General features: G+C 39.3%; 1 protein-coding gene across 2 annotated transcripts in view; it reads left to right on the top strand.

The window, feature by feature from the left end:
• Window positions 1-16,728, top strand: part of GRID2 (glutamate ionotropic receptor delta type subunit 2) — a 739,921-nt gene that overhangs the window by 636,950 nt on the left and 86,243 nt on the right. For both annotated transcript variants that reach the window (XM_086746417.1, XM_086746416.1), the window contains one exon: window positions 5,920-6,115. In XM_086746417.1, the coding sequence (XP_086602543.1) occupies window positions 5,920-6,115 (196 nt within the window). The remainder of the gene's footprint in view (window positions 1-5,919; window positions 6,116-16,728) is intronic.

The following is a 16,728-nucleotide window of genomic DNA, read 5'->3' as shown; positions in this document are numbered from 1 at the left end:
ACCCAGATCTTCAAACCAGCTAGCAAGCAGTCTTACTAGTTTCTAACACAGCTGTCACTGCCAACAGTCAAATCTCTTGGCTTCCTGTGCCCTGTTCCCTAAACCTGCCTGTGAATTAATCATTACTGTCCTAGGAAAAAGAAGAAAATATCATTGAAAAGCTTTATCTGAATTAGTCACAAATAAAGACTTCACTGTAATCCATGATATCAGTTATTTTCTCCTAAAATCTAGTGACCACTTCTTGCAGACAGTCCTATGTGACAGTCAAGTCTAACAACACTGCTAGCCTGAATTGATCTATAACCCAGATCTACAAAGATACTGTGATGCGCAAGCCTCTGAACTCAGTGATCTTTGATCACCTAAACAGGAATTTTAAAGGTTTTTCCTTTATGGAGCTGACCTTTTGTTTTTCTACAATTTCTGTGTACTTTTTAAACACTTTTGGCTGACATATATGAAAAATACGTTACCAATTTTAATTCTAGGATTTGAATTTACAGAAGAGAGAAACATATGCAAATCCTAATATGTTTTTTTTTTCTTTGACTTGAAAGCAGAGTTGTTTTTTTTTTTTTTAAATTTCAAAGTAATTAATTTGTACTAAGACAGAAAATGAAAGTGACCTGACAGCTGCTGCCTGATTAAGGTGCGGAATACTGAACAAAATCAACAAGTGCGGAAAAGTACATATAGCTGTTAATAATTCATCCTCAAATGACTCAATTCATCCTCAGAATAACCCTATATTGTAGTTAATTTGTATGGGATAATATCAGTATTATCCCAGTAATGGCAATGAGAAGAAAACTTACCATAAAGACCACATATAACTTTTTTCCCCACAATGCTTTGCAAGTGATAGCCAAAAAGAAGCTGAACTGTGACCTGGCTGCATGGTCACTTCCCTATAAGTAGAATTTTTCTATATGTAAGCTCAGTTAAAGGTATTTCATTTCATAACAATTTTTTCAACTACATCTGCTTTTTAAATTTTTGAACACTTTTAGAATTCATTGCCTTATTGCTTCAAAATTATAAATTCAAAGAGATACATGTTTTAAAATGTGAGATTATAATTCTCTTACTCATGTTAGATGTGTGCTTTGCTTTGCAGGTATTTCAACTGAGATCAGTAAAACTATAGCAAAATTAAATTCCCATCCAGTGTTGATAATGGTATCAGAATTTGGGCATCAAAGCATACCCTGTAGGAATTAATCCATTTGACAAATACTTTTTCCTTATTTTGAGATCTGATGTGGCACCTGAGTGGTGAGACTGGGTGACATAATCAGGCTGGGGATTTATGTCTTCACTAAATATATTTGTCTGAACAGAGAATGAGTTGTTTAATCCAACAATAAAGGTACATCGAACAATGTGTAACCTACAAACCAGGCTAGAGGCAAAGCAGTTATTAAAATTCTTTCTTCTGGAAAGGAATCTCAATGGTTTAATTTTATTCGTTCTGTCAAAGATTGTAATTTCTTTTTGTTTTGCTGTACCTTGGCTGCCAGGTTGCGAATGTCATTCCAGTAGCCTGCAGAGTTGGTGGTTTCTGAAGGAGGTCATATATATTATGATCCCATTTGACATGTTTGTGTGAGAGGATGAAGTCACTGATGTGATAGGTCTTTTCCATTTTTGCAGTTTGCCTATGCCACAGCATGCACACATGGACACCTCAGAGGCTGCAAAACCTCTTTCTCGCTCCTCAGCATAGGGTCAGGTGAACCAAAGCTTGGGGTTTAGTGCTGACAACAGCATTTAGTGCATCCGTTGAGTTTACACTCGTCTTGCTCTTGTCCTCCTGCTATCATTTTCTCAGCATAGAGCAGCACCTACAGGTGTGCAAAGATGCAGAGAAGGACAGCTGAGAGGCATCCTGTGTTTTAGGATATCACACCAAACAGTGAAGAACTGTAGACTGTAGTTAATGCCAAACTTGGCACCTACAACATGCCTTCCTGAAGGCATCAACATAATTCTCCTCCTTGTCATTTCCCTGCCGGTGATGCCTCTGTGTGTGATGGCACTCTTGCTTGCTTCCCAGACTATTTGTAGTACTTCTCATACCTGATTTTGTGGTACACTTCTGGACTAACAGCTTGTGTCTTGTGTTGATTTGCCTTTCTGAAAATAGCAAGGTTGCTTTTATAGCCACAGGATATACAGAGGAGCTGTCTTCCTTTTGTGCTGTTTCTAACTGTACTGTTTTGTGGCAGCAGCTACACATATAATTTATATACCAGTTAGCAATCACATTTCAGAAAAATGTTTTGTTGCTTGTTATATTAGAAATTATATGGCTATACAAAGTCTTGTAAAGTAATGATTGCAATTTTGCTAGGTGTTGTCACTAGAAATTGGAGATGCAGTAAATACACTTTGTATACTTTTCTAGCAATATGTATGACAAATAACACGGCAATTACAGGACTTCACAATATGCATCCTGTGACAGTTTGTGGTACTTCTGTAGACACAGAAGTGTATTAGTGGCAGCAGCAGCAGTAACACAGAATGGGTGAATATAGTATCTTGTATTTATCTAGTGCCTTTCATCAGTGATGCCTTTGAAGGTTAGATAGACTGTAAATGCAACAGTAATACACCTGCTTCTACACAATACTCTGCCTAATGGTGAAACAGAGAGAAATTCTCACCAAGGCCCACCACTGCCTACCAGAGTGCCTTTCTGCAGAGCTGCACCAGAGCCTGGGTTGTTACAGGGCGTTATTTCTCCCCAGGCACAAGGCTTTCATTTGTCTTTGCTGAATTTCACATCACTCCTGTCAGCCCATTCCTTCAGCCTTTCTAGGTCCACCTAAACAGCAGCCTGTCCTTGAGCAATCGGCTGGTCCATCCGTGTCATGTCATCTGCAAACTCGACAAGAGGGTGCTTACTCACCTCCTCCAGGTTATTGGTAAAGACATGTCCCAGGTTAGACCTCTGAGGTACTTGTTACCAGCCTCTAAGTGAGCCGCCCTGTGAGTCTGTTTATCCAACCAGGAATTTATCCATCTGTTTTCCACCTAGCGAGACCTAATGACTTAATTTGGATACAAGAATATTGTGGGAGACAGTCATGAAAGCCTTGCTAAAGTTAAGGTAAACTACATCCATTTCTCTGGTCTTGTCACAAACCAAGTCATTTTACTGTAGAAGGCAACCAAATTGGTCAGGCATGACTTACATTTGGTAAATCGATGTTTACTGTTCCCAGTCAGCTTCTTCTCATTCATGTACTCAGGAATGTGCTCTGAGAGGGCTCACTTGATGATGTTGGTTGACCAGCCTTAATTCCATGAATCATCTTTTTTATTTTTTTTTAATATAGTCTGGAAAGCTCCTTTCTCCACTGGTCAGGGATCTCTTCCAATCTCCTTCATCTTTCAAAAATTAAAGCAAGCAGTCTTGCAAAGACATTGTGCAGCTCTCAGCACACTTTGAGGCAACGTGCCAGGTCCCATGGCCTTCAATGGGTCTAGTGCTCTCAATCAGTCCCTGCCTTTCTGGTTGGGATTTACCTGACCACCTGCTGCTGGTTGTTCCTTGCCTCCTTGAATCCTGCCTCTAGTCACAGAGGCCTGGGAAGACCTTGTTGGGGAAAAGTGAGGCAAAGAAGGCACTGAGCACCTCAGCCTTAGCTGTGTCTGCTGTCCCCCTCAGTAGGTCCACACTTTCCTTGTTCAGCCTATTAGTTCTGCAAAAGCTGTTCTTGTTACCCTTAAGGTCCCTCAAGAGCATCCACTCTAGCTGACTGTTGGCTTTCCTAATACTATCCAGAGTTGCCAGGAAATGTTTCTAAATTCTTCCTTTGCAGCCTGTCCATACTTCCACCTTCTGTGTATTGTTTGATGAGATGAAGGCCTTTTGAAAGTCTTGGAGTTTTTTAGTAATTTCAAAGTGTAATAGATGATTGAATTGCTTTCCCTGGAGAAAACCACTTGGCAGCTATGACTAATCTTCAGGATTGATCTTTAAAATTGTAACAATCCTTATTTCAGTTTATTTATTAAACCTAACATCTTAGTTGTTTACTGTCATATTTCTGCTGATTACCACTAGAGCCTTTTAAAAATACTTAGTTTCCCTTTCACACACTGGCTATAATGAAGTTTCACATTTTTGCTAACAGCTTAGCCATTTCATAATTAATCTTTGAGAACTCATAGGTGTTTCTCTGGACTTTATTTTTTTAATATATATTTTTTTCAGTTACAAATTATCTATAGAATTTATTCTTCTGATACCTTAGTCTACTAGAATCTCGCATTTTTCTTCCTGGAAAAGCACATGACTCAGTCTTCTCATAAAAGACCAATATATGTGGTTTCAGGAAAAGCTTAATCTAGCAGCTCACCTTTGATGATCCCATATATGTGCTAATTCTTTGCAGGTTACCTGCTGCTTATGTTCTGGAAGAGGGATGCCATTTTGCTGGAGGAAGAGGAGAGAATTGTGGGGTTTTCAATACCATCAGTTATTGACTCTTCAAAATTAAACTTATCCCTTCCTTATATTTGCTATATATTATCTGCTTAGAATTTAGCTCTTGTTCAATGTTTCTCTAAGCCCATCTGTCTGAATTTTAAAGGATTTCTTTTTGACTCAACTAACATCTAAACCCTTGCCATTGAGCTCTATTGATTTTTTCTTTTCCTGCTTTCTTTTGTGTTCGGAGACATACATATTCTTTGAGATCCAATTACTGTTTTCTTCAGTGTCATCCCTGGAACACCTAGGAATTTTTTTTTTTTCCCCTGTAAAGCCATTTTTACTCGTCTCTGTATTTACATGTTTCAGAAACACAACTTGTAATTAGATGAGTTTCCTACGTTTGTGTTTGCATTTTCTGTGGCTGCAATGAGCTTTTGTATCTTGTTATTTCCTACTTTAAGACAGCACTCTTACCACCCTTGATTTTTCCTTAGATGTCATCCACTAGATTTGTGCAGTGTATACAAAGTTAATTTGTACCAACAAAGCTGTAATGGATTTTAGGCACTGGACATATTTGCAGTAGTTACTTTGAAAGTTTAATGAATAATATTAAAGAAACAAAGGTATGAGAGAACAATTCTATAGGACAGGAAAATAAAGGCCAAGAGGTAAGGAGACTTTAAAGGGTTCTAATATACCTTTTTAAGTCCAAAGCAGGATTGACAAAGACATATTTGGGATACTTTAGAAACTTTTGAGCTGGTTAGTTTTTCTTCCTTGTAGGGAATGGTTAAGACTAGGTAATATGTAAAGCAGAGGAAATTTATTGGACTAAATGACATGAACCGCGATGAAAAGACAATTTGTGAAACTGCAACAGAAATCCTCCTATTGCTGGAAATAATATAGGATGTGGCCTGCCTTGTGTGATTGGTGGACAGCACAGGAATACCAGCAAAAAGCTACTCTTTGCTGTGTAACCCAGTAGCACATAGAAGTACTCAGCCTAGGTGCTTTGGGCTAGATTCAGTGAGTTCTGGTGCTGACACTCCTGCTCCGCAGCAGCAGGGTGTGGGGTGGCACCACACTGTTGCAGGTGGTTATTTCTGTTGAACTTGCCACATATGGCTGGAGAGACTGCAAGGCTCCCTTCTCTGCTTTGCCTCTGCTCAAAGGAGCTCTCAGCTTTTGTCAGGATCCTCTTACTCCTTCTGTTGTTCTCTTTTCATCCATTTTCATTTTGTCCACCCCTTCCTTTCCATTCATATTCCTCCTTGTGTCTTAAACCATAAAACCAATTTCTCAGTCTCACTTTGTCTTTTAAGAAAAAAAGAAAAAAAAATCAACGAAAGAAACTGGCTTGACAGCTGTCTTCCTATGTGTTGCCCTTTACTTGCCTGCAGCTCCATCCTCTTGAAAATGTGGCTTCAAGTCTCCTGTGTCTCTTTTCTTCACCAACAATTAAGGTCTCTCCAGGATCTCTCAAGGCAGACGGATATTCCTTATGGCACTGTCTTGGACTCCGCAGTCTATGAGCACGTCAGAGTGAAAGGGATGAATCCTTTTGAGAGGGACAGCATGTATTCCCAAATGTGGCGGATGATTAACAGAAGTAACGGCTCAGAGAACAACGTTGTGGAGTCGACTGCAGGCATTCAAAAGGTACTGGTATGACTTACTTTTTGCTTCCCATTGGAGATGCTTTGCTGTAACAACATTTGCTTAGTTGTTGCTTTTAACTAGAAGGGAAGCATTTGCACCCAGGTAATGATCACAGCTGGTACCAATGTCTGCAAGCCTGTTGCATCAGCACCTAGAGTGTTTACTCTGAAAAGGATTTAGAGGTATGAGAGATTAATGTATTTGTCAGGATGCAAAATGGGAGTAGGATCACTGAACTTATAACTCCAGAAGACGTGGCAATGTACTGTCCAAAACTTAAAGCACTTGGAATGTAAGACATTGATTAACTTATTTTTTTACACTCCTGACAGTGAAAACCTTGGCTTTCAGTTGTAGCTATGAATCATGTATGTTCTGAGACAGGCAGGCAGAAAAAGATGACCTGGCTTTAAGTAAGTCTCACAGCCACCTTCTGTTTAGCAGTGGGAAAATACTTTGAGAGCAGGAGTCAATTTTTGTAGGTACATTTGTGAACGCAGTAGTTCCCTCTCAGGTTTTGGTTGACAGCTACAGTTTTTATATGAACAGTAGTACATGAAAGGGCTCAGTATGGGAGTCAATATGGGTTAATGAATGACTGTATATAAGCTTTATCCCTACCATTGTATCTTCATTTACAGAGTTTTAAATCAAATGTGAAAAATATCATATTTTATAGATTTTATTTTAAACTTCAAAATGTGAATATTAATTAGACCAAATATCTATGAAGTTAATTTTTGTTTAGAGACTTCTAAAAACTCGAACAAACTCTACCTTTTGTCTCCACCAAAATCCATTTGCCAGGTAAACATGTAAGAGAAAGAGTATGCTAAAAAGAATGATGAAATCACTGGTGATCTCTTGATAATAAAAGAACTACAAAATAACAGAGATTCTTTAGTGTTTAAACAAAAACACTCTCTATAACTGAGATCATATTTGCTTCTCTGAAGGACTAAACAGTATGAAAGAAGAGACAAGAGAGGCCCTGGGGAATTGCACTTTTGAAACCTCTTTAGAAAAAGTAATAAGCTGAAAAGGCAAGAAGAAAAAGACAGTCTGAAGATGTATTGGCTAGAGGAAATTGCTTTTTTTGAGAAAACATATTTTAGCTCAGTTTGTAAGGAGATGATAAAGCTGATTTTTGCCTTTAGTATATAAAAAAAAAAAAAAAAAGCTGCCCTTCTTCTGATCTGCCTTCCCAAGTTATACTAAAAATTTCAGAAGAATCAAAAAACAGACCACGTCAAATGCAGCTGTGTTGACTCACAGCATGTGAGCAAGACAACCACCCTCCATTTTTAAAATATCTAAGAGCTCAGGCCCAATTCTAATGAACATACACATCGATCTGCGCATGTGCATTGTGCTATTTCTCCCCTTCTTTCACCTTACAGGAAAAAAAATGACACAGAAAAAGGTTATTTACGAGTTGCTGTTCACACAGAAGCTTTTGGGAGATTGCATTTGGCCTGCTCAGGAAAAAAAAAGCTGGACAAAGAACGTGATGTTAAAAGCTAATCTTAGGCAAGGAAAAGTAATATTTAAAAGGGTAACTGATTAAAGGCAGAGATTATAAACTCTGTAAAATACTTCAAAAAAAAAGGAAAACATTTCAGAGGAAAGAATTCATGGGTCCCCTCAGCCTATTTATATACTTCATAATGTTCTTCAGGGTCTTTAATGAATTTAACTGGTCATGTCAGAGCTATTAACTCAACTAGATTATAACCCTGGACAAGGTAAGCCAACAGGTCTCCCTCTGTGCTTCATTTTGTTTCTACCATTAATCAGCACTAAAGCGTGACTGAATAGCAGTTTGTCCAAGCTCTCCAAGGCTGTTACCTCGGCACACATTCTTGGAGTGCAGACTTAATGAGTGCTTCCAGACGGGTATGGTGAAAGGGATTTCCACTAGGCTGCCTAATGACCATGAACGGACTGTGATAGGAGAGACCACCATGGGAGACAGATGTGCAAGAAGGATGTTATGAACACAGTGGATATGCTCTTCTTTAACGACACTCAAAATAGAGGGAGGTAGATTCAGATTAGACATTAGGAAAAAATATTTTACAATGAAGATGGTGAAACACTGGAACAGGTTGCCCAGAGAGGTAATGGGTGCCCCATCCCTGGAAACATGGATGAGGCTCTGAGCAACCTGATCTGGTTGGAGATGTCCCTGCTTCTTGCAGGGGGTTGGACTAGATGACCTTTAAAGGTCTCTTCCAACCCTAACCATTCTATGACTCTATGGAACACTCCCTGCTGCACCCTCTCCAAGGTTAAACAGTATTTGCAAGTAATCTTCGCAGAAGAGGCTTTGCCAAACATTTTTATTATCTCTTAAAAGTCCTTTGGTTTTGTCTTGCTTTCATTCTGCAAATTACAGTGGAGCTGGCACTCTCTTCATTTTGAGGAAAGTATTAGTTTAACCCTAATGTATATATAAACAGAAGGAAGGGGAGGGGGATCAACTGCTGATTTACTCACTGCATCATCCCACTTGCTCAGCAGGACTGCACACTTGCTATAGCAGTGACTTCATGGGGAATGGCACCTGTGTGAGTGAAAATACAATACAGCCAAATTACAATGATTGCATAGTCCCATTTTGCATCATGCAATCTACTGCTTTGACCTGCTTTTCCTGGCAGGAGAGCAAGGCAGGCGAGAGAAATAAGATGGGAAGATCATACTGTTTTAAGTTTTCAGGTTTTGATATTTATTGGTCCTGTTCTTCTCATAAATGAGGTGCATACATATCATTGTATGAGCCTATTCCATCCATGGTGAACAGCTATATACACCATCAGGTCTGGTTAGAGAGCAACTGGGTAGATTTAGCCTGAAGAGAGAGCAGAGTTTTAAATATGTCTCCTCCTCAGATAGGAGACAGCCTGAAAAGTGCAGGCACTTCAGATATTTTCTGTCACTTATTGTCTCTTCCTTTCTCAAAAAGCAACAAAAAGCAGTTGAAGATCTGAATTAAAGGTAGGGAAGCAGGTTTTTGTCTTCCTTCTCTGTCAAATCAAAATGGACGAGGAGGTAGCTGTATTCCTACATATGCTTGGATTATTCTGCAGAACATTAACTTTTAGCTTCTTTTTTTTTCCTTTATTATTCCTAAATGTTTAGTGTATCTCAAATTGATTTTCCTTTTTTTTTTGCATAGGTTATGAAATATGCATCTCATTCTGTCAAAAGAATCTCTATTTTCACAGGAGTTATTTATTCGGAGAGGATTTACAGAGGCCTAAGTCATGCCTGCTTAAACATTCATTGAGGACTCCCAAGAAAAATCATTTAGGCTTAAACATATCACATTACATACCTCTTTATGTCTTCTTAAAAGCACATTACCCTGCTTAATCCTTTACAAGCACCACAGGCTTTCCTATCCTTGGAACTATTCCCATTTAAAATATAATGAAGCGCTTCCATTATGCCCCTGTCTGCTCTTTCTTCCCTAGAGTATAATAGTGTCTAATGCCCTGTCATACCCACCTTGTTCCTCTGAACATGATACCATAGCCTACAGCATCTACGATTTTTTTCAGCAGTACAAAGTGGAAAATTCCTTTCCCAGGCTGCATAGGCAGAATCCAAATGCATTTGAAACCTCTGTCTATTTAATTCTATCTGGACAAGATAGGAAACTTGTGAATGACTGTCAGGCAACATAATGCTTATGGATGGTGCATTAAGAAACTCCTCTTAGGGTCTTATAATATTTCCTCTTCAACTTGTGCACAGTATCAAAAGGAATTTGGTCTTGAGATTCTTATTTTCTTGTGATCTTACTTGCATTGCTAGTGGGAACATGCTAGTAACTGCTGAGCCCTTTTGTTTTCCCTGGACACTGTGGATGGCACTTTTACCTTCCTGAGATTACTGTAATGGCAATAATATTGTTTAAACTACCTATGAATAGACCATAACAAAGCTTTGCTAAGGTGATTTGTCTGGGGAAGAAAGAGGTAATAATGATTTGTATTTCTATGCTAGAACAAATTGTTGGTAACTGGACATGGCTACCTATTTGTTGTGAACATTTCTGACCACAGAGTTGACCAATAAAAAGGCACTGAAAACAAGAGATAACCAAGACAGACTTCTTGGATATTGGATCTGTACTGTGATTCAGCAGTTTGACAGTGGTTAAGAAAAGGATAGGAATCAAAAAAGACAAGAGCTGGGAGTGTACTCCAGTCCCCTGTATATCTCAATTCACTACAAGGGGATCAGCTACACTATGCAGCTGTTGGTTAGCAAACTAATGATCAACCCAGACACTGGTTCTCCAGTTCCCCTCTGCCTCCACAGGCAATGCTTCTTGGCAGATTAGATGTTCTGTTGCTGCTGTACAAGTAATGAGGTTCAGGAGTACCCTTAAGACCTTGACGAGTTCAGCCCCACAGCAGAAGGTTCAATTTATCTATTTTGCAATTACCCTCTCCTGCACAGTCCACAACCTGGAGCTGACAGATGCCTGAGGGTACCAAACCCACCTACTGTCCTGACTTCATGTTATAATGGGTGGTTTGACTCCATCTTATTTGTCACATAGCATCCTGTTCCTGGAAAGTAAGTCTCAACATAAGACCTGAGCCAGATTTACCAGTAAAGGGCTGTTAATAACGACAGGGGGAATGCCTGATCCACTGACACTAGCATGTTTAATGTCTCATAGCTTGTCAACATGTCAGTTTATGGGGGCAGGGGAGTGGGGTATATTTCATTGCAAAGGGAATTTCTCATAGCCTTATCGCAAATTGGCTTCAGTTTGCATGAGCCAAAAGAATACTCAGCCTGGAGAAAGATAATTTTTTTCCCTCGATAATCCTGTGTATCTTTGCTTCCATATCTAGGGCTTAAACAAACTTGCAGCAGTGCGAAAATTTAGAATCCTGACCAGAAAGCACTACAAACACAATGTGGTGTTACTTTCAGGCACTATCAAAAGGCTAATAGTTATCTGGATTATCTTAGCAAGTCAGTGTGTTTTGGATATATAATAACTGATCTGTGACAGTTAACAGAGCAGGAAGAAGATTCTGGGCATAGCTTTAAAAATGAAATGTAAAACTGTTTTCTTGCCGCCTCATTTTCTCAGAATTCAAGGTAGGCTCAACAAAAGGCTTGCTTTCCTTCACAAATGCTCCTAATAATATATCCCAAAGTTTGATCTAATTTTGACTTTCTAGAGAATTTTCACAGGTTTTATCTTGAGTAGAACACCTGTAAAAGTTATTTTCTGAAGAATTTGGCTTTATTCAAACAAAAATATAAGTTAAAATTTGAGTCAGCCTACGTATCAAGAAATGGATCTAAGTGGGCATATGTTCATCCAACAACTAAGCAAGCCAACTACTGCCGTATTCATTTTGTCTCCAAAGTTTCCTGAAAATTTTATCTGAGTTCATTTTCTCCTGTTTCATCTTATGCGCTCCTGAATGTACCTTCCTCCTTTTGCTCTCACTGAAATGCCATCCGAGTTGCTCATGACTTCTGTTCAAAGGTTAGTCTGCCTATGCCTGCCAGGCATTTTAACAGCCTCAGATGTCACTGACTGATGTCCTGCTGTGGTGCCATGACATTCTGCCTTCCATGACTGTCTTTGCTTGCTCTCTCTCTTATCTTCCTATTATTTTGGATAATCTTTTGGACATTTTTATGGGTCATCCTACATCTAAGACCATAGTCTTTTCTATCTGCAGCTCATCCCTGAATATTCTCAAATCCAAACAAACTCAGCTAGTGGCTCCAGCAAGACAACTTGCAGTTCTGCTTCTCTTACTCTGAGCTGAGCTCCTTTTATCTGAAATAAAATTTGTGTGTTTTCTGCTATTGTCGTTTCATGAATGTCTGACCACTAACTTAGTTCAACCTAAAACCTACAGTAGCTGACCTCATAGTCTTCATTTTCTTTTCTGTGGCTTTCTGTTGCTTAAGCTTGTGTATCTTTTTAAGCTTTGGCAATTTACCTTCCATAACATGTCTATGATTTACATATACAACCTCCAGTCCATCACTTCAGTACTTTTCAGTGTTATTTTTCTGGCCTTACAAAGCACTCTCTCCGCATTTATTTCTGTTGAAAATACCCCTAGGAAAAAAAAAAAAAAAAGTTGTCTTGAGCTGTCTCTGTAGCTTTCTCATTTCTGAATTGGAAATAATTTGTGTGAGCTTCCAGTGCAACTCCTTTTTGAAGCAAGTATCTTTATGCTTTCTCCAAGGACTCTTCTGTAAGGTACAAAGTTTTCCCTCAAGACCTGTCTTATCTTCAAACTCCTTAACACTCTCCTTTGTTATTACAGTAACAGAAGCCTTGACAACTAGGTCTCTGGTGTACTAAGATCACTACCTATCAACTGAGCAGCACTATTTTGTTGTTGCTTTATCCTCTTTCCCTTCATTTGGCTTATTTTATAACTGCCAAATAAGAAGGGAGAGAGGTACTCACACTACAGTCATCTAAATACCATCATAGATGTGATGTGAGTGAAACCAAAGAACTGCTATATCCCAGAATGAACTAAGATAATGAACATGGCCATTTTCAGAAGAAGGGTATTTGTCAGAAAACAACCTTTCTGTGTCTGACCTTTCAGCCTTCATCCTCAAAGGAGAGCTACAGCCTAACTTCAAAAGATGTGCATGGGAGCTAAAGTTCGTAAGTCTGCTACAATATTAAAAGATAGAGGGAAAAAAAAAAAAATTATTGAGCGATCAGTCCTTATTATCTCTCTTTTTTTCCCCAGCTTCAGTGGTGCCAGCTACATATTTCTGTTGAATTGTCTCATTGATTAACATAATTGCTTAATCTCAGAGACAGTTTTCTAATCTTGAAGTTTTCTGCTTGTTTTCAGAGATTTGTTTGCCTGAAAGCTTGATTATTTAGGGGTCCCCCCACAGATATATCCCTTCTTCTGTTTAAAGGCAATTCTCTCTTAAAACATTGCTTCACTTTGGTGCTTAAACTGTCATGGCTACAACTATACTCCCGTTATGTGTAACTGTAGGTGCTTAATTTACCATGCTCCAGTTTCTTTCCTAGACGTTGTAGACAAACAATTTCCTTCTCTAGAGAGTGGTTGGGAGTGCCTAAGCTGGGAACCTATTTTTCTTGGTGGCTTATTTTGCAAAGTACCTATCAAAATAAGATCATATTCTGTGACTAGAAATGGCAATAAAAATAAGAAATAGCAAAATATACCCTGAGGAACTAATTTTGCTTGAATCCTGTAGAATTGCGTTCTGTGGAGAGCTGAGTCTAGACTTTTCAGCTGGAGAAAGGATGGCTGACAGCCCTTTGAGGAGTGAGCAGGGGATGGGGGGGGTGGTCACCAACCCTTCATCCTGCTAGCCAAATGCAAAGCTAAGTACTTCACACTTTACTCTATTTCTAACCCTGTAATCATTTTTTTACATGGCAAAACAGTACAGAGAGGAAAATTTATTCTTTTGTTGGTGGAGATTTCACTTGGGATTTCTCTTGTGTAGAAGTGGATTCATTAGGATGGCATCATGAGAGAAGGACCTGGAGTGCATCCCTGTCCTGAGGGTAGGGGACCAGCTCTGTAGAAGTGTGCAGGTAGCTGCCACTGTGGTGCAATGCACATGGTGTACTGCCAGGCATTTGATCTAGAACAATCCTCAAGCACACACAGAAGGTAGAATTTAGGGGATGGGAAATTTTGGAAGGGAGTAAGGAAACTGACTTAAGGAAATAATTTAAGAAAAGGAGTGTAAAAGCTGAGCATGAGTATGTCAGGATAGTACTCAAAGGAAATTTTTTTTGCTAGCATTATTTGTTGCTGAAGTTTTCTCAGCTGGCCGCACTCAGTTTTAGGGAGGCACCTGTTAGAAAGGGTGGCATAAACAGAAAAGGATACTGAAGCCACCCCTACAAATGAGTAGCTTAATTTGTGCATATTTGGGTCTAACAGAGCAATGCTATTGTCATATTCCATAAAAAAAAAAAGTTTCTGAATACTTACTATGGGATGAGTGCGTTTATTATACATATATACAGACAGGAGAGGTCTGAAGAAGACACAGCTCTCATGAGTGAAATACAGGCTTTCGTAAAGAGTGCAAAACAGGAGATGTCTTTACAGATGTATTTGCAGCAATACAGAAGTTCTGCTATATGTTACTCTCTCAATTGAAACCAAAACAAGATTATATTCTCCCTTCTGTTTGTCAGTTGCACAGGGCAGGAAAGGTTTGAGAGAAGAAGATCCTTTGGGGCAGAAAGGTACTGAGGAGGCCGTTTTGTAGGGTGTCAGTTGTCATTTGGGCACTGCTGCTAGAGTAATGTTGGTCCTGATCTGGCATCTTACGGTGAAAGCATGTTGGATACATGTAATGAAAAAGCTATATAGGGAAACTTTTACTAGATAATAAACTTCTGCTACTTTTTCCAACTCATAAATGTCTTCTCATGCAGTTGCTAAAGTTGTATGTACTACCTTCCTAGGCTCCTCCATCTATGGCATTGTCTCGCAAGACAAAAGACCAACAGCTTTAAATGAGCTGTAGAGGGATGAGCGAGCTGGGCTGGGATGCTAGCAGACCAGTGAATGTCCCCTTGTGTGTCAGCAGCTTGTGGAGGGATATGCTCTTCTTTGGATTTTTTTAGTAGCGTGTAGGTTATCTTAGGTTTCATTACTGTGAGGTGACTGAGCTCAGCACTCACTGCTCTGCTCTATTAGTGCCTGGTGTCTTCAGAACCTAGGTGTGCTCCTTGCATGTCTGTCTCTCTCTTGCATCTCTCCTTGCATTCCACTTTGGGAAGTGATCATTTGTTTTGACTTAGCAGGAATTGGAATGAATATGACATAACAAGTTCTATAATCCTTTAGGCCTCTGAGATTGCTCTTTATTAAACAAGAGAAACTCTTGATGGAAGTTACAAACTCGTACAAATATGCTTTCTGGTCTGGCCGCATCAGATGTGGGCCATTTCTGTGCAACCTATGGGGAAGCAAAGCTTGGGGTGAGTAAAATGTTCTCTTTGAAGTATTTTTTTGTTACTGTGTTAGGTCACTTCTTGTAGCCATTTTCTCCCAACAAAGAAGAGTAAAATGTCCTCCTTGAAGCACATTTTGTTACTTTTTCAGGTCACTTCTTGTAGCCATTTTTCTATGGGAGAGTGACAAAAACATTTGAATTTGTGCATTTAACAACCACACATTTTCTTTTGTGCCCAGATCTAGTTCCTTATACTATTTTCAAAACTATCTGTGGAAAAGCGCTGTCAAAAATTGCTGCCTCAGGGAGAAATAGAAATTTGGATTCTGTTGGATTTGTTGGTTCCTCCTGTTCTTCCCCTGCTTTTTTTAACTCACTCATGCGAAGGCAGTAGTAAAGCCCCAGCTCCCTCACCAAACCCTCTCTGTGGCTCACATCCCTTTCCATGGCAGAGAGATATGTCCATGCTCTGATTCCTCATTTTGGATTCTCATTGTCCTAAGAAAGAAAAGCTTTATAAAGTGCCTAATGGAAAAGAGTAGTTTGGCATTTGAGGCACTCTGGCTACAGGGGACACAAAAGGTACTGGTGATCTATTATTCTGGGCCTCTGAGCTCTTATTTCTCCATTTTATCTCCATTAACTTAGTGCTTCTTCTACAGAGGTTCTATAACATTTCCAAGTTTTGAAGACAAATAGCACCACCGTACTGAGGGTGTCTGGAGACTACACAGACTCCTATGCAGCTCCAGCAACCTCAGCTCATTCTTTTCTTTCTGAATTCTCACTTCACTTTGTTCCCTCCCTCTTACCTTTTCACCCTCTGTCCCTTCTGTTTGGATACCAGCTACTCCAACATTTTCACAGCTCTCTGAGCCTTTCTTCTTTCCACCCTTCACCTGTCTACATGGTCACACATCTCCTTTACTATCTCCATCAGCTTACACTGTCTCACTGTTCATCTGTGCAATGAATTCTGTGACTTTCAATTCGCAATCAGATAAAGCTTTCCAGAACTCTGCTGTCACTTTGAAGCCCAGCTGCAGGCTCACAGTGTGGTGGGCTGCACTGGGGATGTATCACACACAGATCAAGGGAATTGCAGACTCTGTCTAATGATCAGTAGATGGAGACAGGAGAGCACACTCTTGCTTCAGGCACACAACTTGGTAACGTGTTCACTTCCTTGCTTAAATGTTTCTAGCTATCATTTTTGTGTATTAACATATTTTAACAGTACCCAAATACATTGTGATGCATTAATAAATGCAAATGATGGCACTGAATGTAAGGTTGTTTAAAGGAGACATGTGACAGAAAAAAAGACATGAATAGCAGTAAGGAGAAAGGGATGTATGAGATGTGTTGTATATTCCAACTCTAAAGCATGGCTTGGACTATGAGGCTGCAAGTCTAAAATGGTGAGAGGTGTAAGAGGCAACAGAGAGATCGTGTTTCATATTTTTTGAGCTGCTATACCAGTTGTTCCTAAAACAGCTTGACAGATTTATGTAACTTCTGTTAAATAACTTGTTAATAAACTAACAAACAAAAAGTCTATTCCAGAGACCAGCAAATGCAAACACAGTGAGTAGATCTGTAGCAATTCTCCACTGTAAGGCATTTAA

The sequence above is a fragment of the Chlamydotis macqueenii genome, chromosome 4 (assembly GCF_036417535.1).
Source record: "Chlamydotis macqueenii isolate bChlMac1 chromosome 4, bChlMac1.mat, whole genome shotgun sequence".
Taxonomy (NCBI): domain Eukaryota; kingdom Metazoa; phylum Chordata; class Aves; order Otidiformes; family Otididae; genus Chlamydotis; species Chlamydotis macqueenii.
The sequence above is the reverse complement of the archived record's forward strand: the minus strand, read 5'-3'. Positions and strand labels throughout refer to the sequence as shown.